Here is a 4,780-nt window from a genome sequence, read left to right as displayed (position 1 = left end):
GTGCCGTCAGCCCATTTAGTCTTGTCTTCCCTCTGCTCCATGTTCGGTCGTCGTCTTCCTTGCACCTCCATGTTTGTCCCTGTTGGTTTTTGATCCGGATGTTCCTCGGGCGCCGCCAGGGATTTTGGGCCCCATGAAAAGATAATCACATTGGTTACTAAACATTTTTTTCTTAATGTTCTAAAATTGTTTGGGCCCCTGTCAGTCACAGGCCCTTAGAATCGTCCTAACTTTTCACCCCTTTACGGCCCCCCCCTTCTCCTCATTCTGCATTTGGGTCCTGATTTTCCCCAACCCTGACAATATTGTACTTTAGTAAAAGTAGAAGTACTCAGATATTTTACTAAAAGTACTCGGATCTTGTACTTGAGTAAAAGTAGAAGTACTCAGATCTTGTACTTGAGTAAAAGTAGAAGTACTCAGATCTTGTACTTGAGTAAAAGTAGAAGTACTCAGATCTTGTACTTGAGTAAAAGTAGAAGTACTCAGATCTGCACAACGAATTTTTGCCTCAGAGTCTGTGGCCAATCCCAGGCCATTTTGTCCTCATGCGCCAATGAGCAGCTCCCATAAGAACAAGCCCCGCCTCTGACGCTGTATCCATTTCCTATTATACATAAATAGTTTTGACTCCTGCAAGCATGAACCAAATAACATATGGTCTTGAAAGCTGCTCAGCTGGACAATATTTTAACTTAATTATCATTTTGATTCCCTGATCATATGTCTGTGCTTTTTATTCCTCATGGATCTCTCCGTGCTTGCCTTCGCATTTCCACTCCTGACTTTTTTTCGTTTTAGTTTGGTCTTCGCAGAGGAGCATAATGAAGGTAAACTAATGTTTTTCGCTATTTCTTTTTTTACTTTAAACAACACTATTGCAGTTTTTGAACAAACAAGTCACATGGGGCAGGGCACAAACAAGTGTGTTTGAACTTGTTTAGATTTCAATATAATGTCTATCCAACGAGGGGTGAGTCGCTACTTCTAACTATCGGAGCCACCTGACGCGCGACACCAAAACAGACACATATGGACATAGGGCACCTTATCAAAAGTGTTCTTTTAAATATTGAAGTTAAAAGCATCAATCTGGTGCACTTTGAGAGCAAAATGAAGAGATCTATGGATACATCTCTCAACACCCATATGAAACAGAACTGGAAGCAGATTTTCTTTTTCTTAATGCATATTTTACAAATCTGACTTCCTGATTTGCATGTCCTCCTGATTTACACTGCGCAAGCGCGAGTTGGACAGCTATGTCCGGCAACGAAAAGTAGGACGACATTTGACACAGCAGCGTTTTGCAAAGAAGAAAAAAAAACACATTAATCTGAACGAGAGAGATGAGTTATTGTTTTTACAACGTAATCTCCCGATTATTTGAGAAGAAATCATTTTAGTGGGTTAAGTACATTGTCAGAATAAGTGAGAAAATGATATAACTTCAGATTGACAGCCTTCACACTGGAGAAATAAGAAACTGTAAATGTGTGCAATCATGTATGGCATTCATAATGAATGTCTAAATGCAAGGTTTTCATCTATTTAATATTAGAAATGTTTTAGGCTGGCCAAACTTTTTCTGTTGAGATTCCTGAAAGAGGGAAATGACACAAAATAATTTCATTGAAAAAGTTGATTTTTGATCAAGAACAAAACTCTGTTATAAAGTGTTTTTCACACTTTTTTCACTTTTTGAAATTCCAAAGCTGGTAAAGACCTTTCAGATTTAGCAATAATTGTCATGAAATCAAAATACTGAACTTATAACTGAGTTTTGTTATTCAATCAACTTTTTGAATGAAAAATATTTTATGTAATTTCCCTCTTTCAGGAATCTCAACATAAAAAGTTTGGCCAGAGTAATACTTTAGTTTGAATACATTTACAGTTTATTATTTCTCCAGTATGATAGCATGTCAAAGAGAAGCTAAATCCATTTCTCACTTACTCTAAGAATGTACTTAACCCACCAAAAGGATTTCTTGTCAAATAATCAGGAAATTACCTCATAATTAACTAATCTCTCTCGTTCTGATTAATGTGGTCATGTTTTTTTCTTTTTCTTTGTGAAACGTCGCAGTGTCAAATGTCCTACTTGGTTTGCCATACGTAGCTGTCCAATAATGGCTTGCGCAGTGCAAATCAGGTAGTCACACCTGTATTTTCACAGGTCGGCCTCAGTTGATTGGTTCCTCTGAGCCAATCAGTGCTCCTCTGGGTGGTGATGTCCTCCTGCCGTGTGTAGTGCAGCCTGAGATCAACATGGAGAATCTGACGGTGATGTGGTGGAGGCCCGATATCCCTGTTGACCCAAACAGGTACTGTGGCGGCTAGATTACCATTCAATTACGCTTCGTTATGACGTGTATAAATACTAAAAGTCTGTACTAAGGATAAAGTTTCAGGATATTTAATAAAGCAAATAAACCAACAACAACCAAACAGAAGCATCCAGTCAACCACAGATCTCAGAGCTCCCCCCATTTTCATCCTACAGGTACGTTCACCTGCACCATGAAAACCAGCATCAGGAGGACCTGACGATGCCGTCGTACGTTGGGAGGACGGAGATGTTCGCAGACGGCCTGAAACGCGGGAACCTTTCCCTCCAGATCAGAAACCTGAAGCTCTCTGATGGCGGGACATACAGATGTATCATCCCAATGCTGGGGATTGCCTCCACCATAATGCTGGTAGTCTTTGGTACGTTTGTGTTTTTACAAATATAAAATCTATTACGTCATCATTCGTGTTTTTGGTCGATTAAAAGATGCGAACTTGTCCACATTCTTCAAGCCCTTCCACACCGTGTAGAAAATGTGTTATCCAGCATGGTTTGTACACATGTTTAATGATAATTCATTATAAAGAACAACAAGGCTAAAGATCACTACAACTGTTGCTTTTTCAGAACCAATCTCTGATGACACTTTGACGACCACACAGTTTCAGGGAAATCTCCAAACTCCAGATCCAAAACAAGAGACTGAGGTCAAAGGTAAGAAGGAGAGAACAAAGTGAAGAGTTTCAGCTTTTTGAGTTTATTTAAGACGGTCTGTTGTGCTGCAGTTACTGAAGACGTTGTCTCTTTGGGTTTTAGTTGGTCGGCACAATTGGAGGTCGTGGTCGTGGTTCTGTCAATCTGCGCCTTGTTGGTCCTGGCTGTTGTATTTGGTGGATGTTTCCTGAAACACAAGTGTCAGAGACCACATGTAAGTCAGAAGGAAACATGTGTTGTTGCTTCTTGAGTGTATTCTGACTGAACGTCTCTAGAGGGAGACAGTTTAATAATTATTATTTACATTTCTCTTTTCCCTCCAGCCGCCGGACTGCAGCGTCCCAGAAACCAAACCACCTCTTTCCCCCCCTGCTCAATATGTGGGGATAAGAGCATCAGATGTGGGATACAGACCTGCAGCACGTCAGGACACAAGTGGACCGACCGGGGAAACAACATCTTGAAACGCAAAGCATTACTGAAAGGACCCGTGTCGACTTTATCTTTTTCTACTTGTTCCAGATGAGGGCCGAGCGTATTGGGCCAATAACACGTCTTTACCTGGCTCCAAAATGGTGGGTTGAGCTCCTCTTCAATATCAGGACAGCAGAAAGTAGCCCAAAACAAAAACAACTGGCACAAACAGATAGTGAAAACAAAGCGGCAATGCTATAGGAGTAACGGTACGTCCACACCGCAGCGTTGCGTGCTTCAACGGAGACGCGTCCCATTCACTTTGAATGGGGTGACGTCACGCGTTGCCGAACTGCATTGTGGTTCCGTTGCTCGCTTAAAAGTTGAGAAAAGTTCAACTTTTCAAGCGTCGACAGAAGCGCCAGCCAATCAAATCATATGCCAGTACAAGCTCTAGCCAATCAAACCGTGTGCTTGCGTGTCCGGGGCGGGAGATTAATGTGATTGGTTGTTGGTCACACGCCCACCGGCAAGCTTCAACGCGACGGAACCGTGTACTCTTGGACTCATTTTGTTTTCTTTGTACCGTTTCTGATTTTATGTAAAGCGTCTTTGGGCGTTAGGAAAAGCGCTATCAAAGTCCAATGTATTATTATTATTATTGTACTTATTGTTATCAGAGTCAATATAGCGTGTGTGTGCATTACGGTCTTTAATACCCCACAGATTGATCACTAAAAAGTAACTAACTCACGGGGATCTACCAGCACTCGAAAGATGTTCGTCTCTATCTCACTAACGGGATCAAACTAGCCGTTACTTGAATTCAGGGACGCGGGAAGGGGGGGTGCTGAGGGGGCTGCAGCACCCCCATCTGTTGGCGGAGAGTTGTAACTGCAACGCCAAAACGTTCACTTAACAAATCAATTCAAAAGTTTTATTTTGAGTTACTATTTTTGAGTTAGCATTTTAGTGTAAGCAGTCTATACATAATATAGATAATGCAGTGTGCTTCTTCTGTTGCTCTGCTATAGAAAAGAAGCTTGTCAGTGCGGACAAGATCAGGGATGGGAGTTTTGTGAAAGGAGGATTTAAGAACTGGCGAAAGGAAGGGGAAACATTTAGGGAACATGAGAAGTCCCATCAACACACAGGCCGTCGACAAACTGGCAGCATTAAAACGAACACTGATGAATGCAGTGCTCTCAAAAGCTGTTGCTAAAGACCAAATGACTGCACTTAATATGACGTTATTATACAGGACCAAAGGCCCTAAATTTTTTTTCTGTAGCCCCGGACAATTCTCCCTCAATAATATAATGCATTAACCGTGCTTTATGTAAGCAAAGCATAAATTAC

General features: G+C 41.4%; 1 protein-coding gene across 1 annotated transcript; it reads left to right on the top strand.

The window, feature by feature from the left end:
* The first annotated feature begins 637 nt into the window (after window positions 1-637).
* Window positions 638-3,759, top strand: LOC104955749 (myelin-oligodendrocyte glycoprotein-like). The gene is made up of 6 exons (XM_010783138.1): window positions 638-830; window positions 2,180-2,327; window positions 2,507-2,712; window positions 2,921-3,007; window positions 3,110-3,221; window positions 3,331-3,759. The coding sequence occupies exons 1-5, from the start codon at window positions 746-748 to the stop codon at window positions 3,196-3,198; spliced, it is 615 nt and encodes a 204-aa protein (XP_010781440.1). The 5' UTR covers window positions 638-745; the 3' UTR covers window positions 3,199-3,221; window positions 3,331-3,759.
* The last annotated feature ends 1,021 nt before the right edge of the window (window positions 3,760-4,780 follow it).

Source organism: Notothenia coriiceps, unplaced genomic scaffold (assembly GCF_000735185.1).
Source record: "Notothenia coriiceps isolate Sejong01 unplaced genomic scaffold, NC01 NC01_scaffold00024779, whole genome shotgun sequence".
Lineage (NCBI taxonomy): Eukaryota > Metazoa > Chordata > Actinopteri > Perciformes > Nototheniidae > Notothenia > Notothenia coriiceps.
The sequence above is the reverse complement of the archived record's forward strand: the minus strand, read 5'-3'. Positions and strand labels throughout refer to the sequence as shown.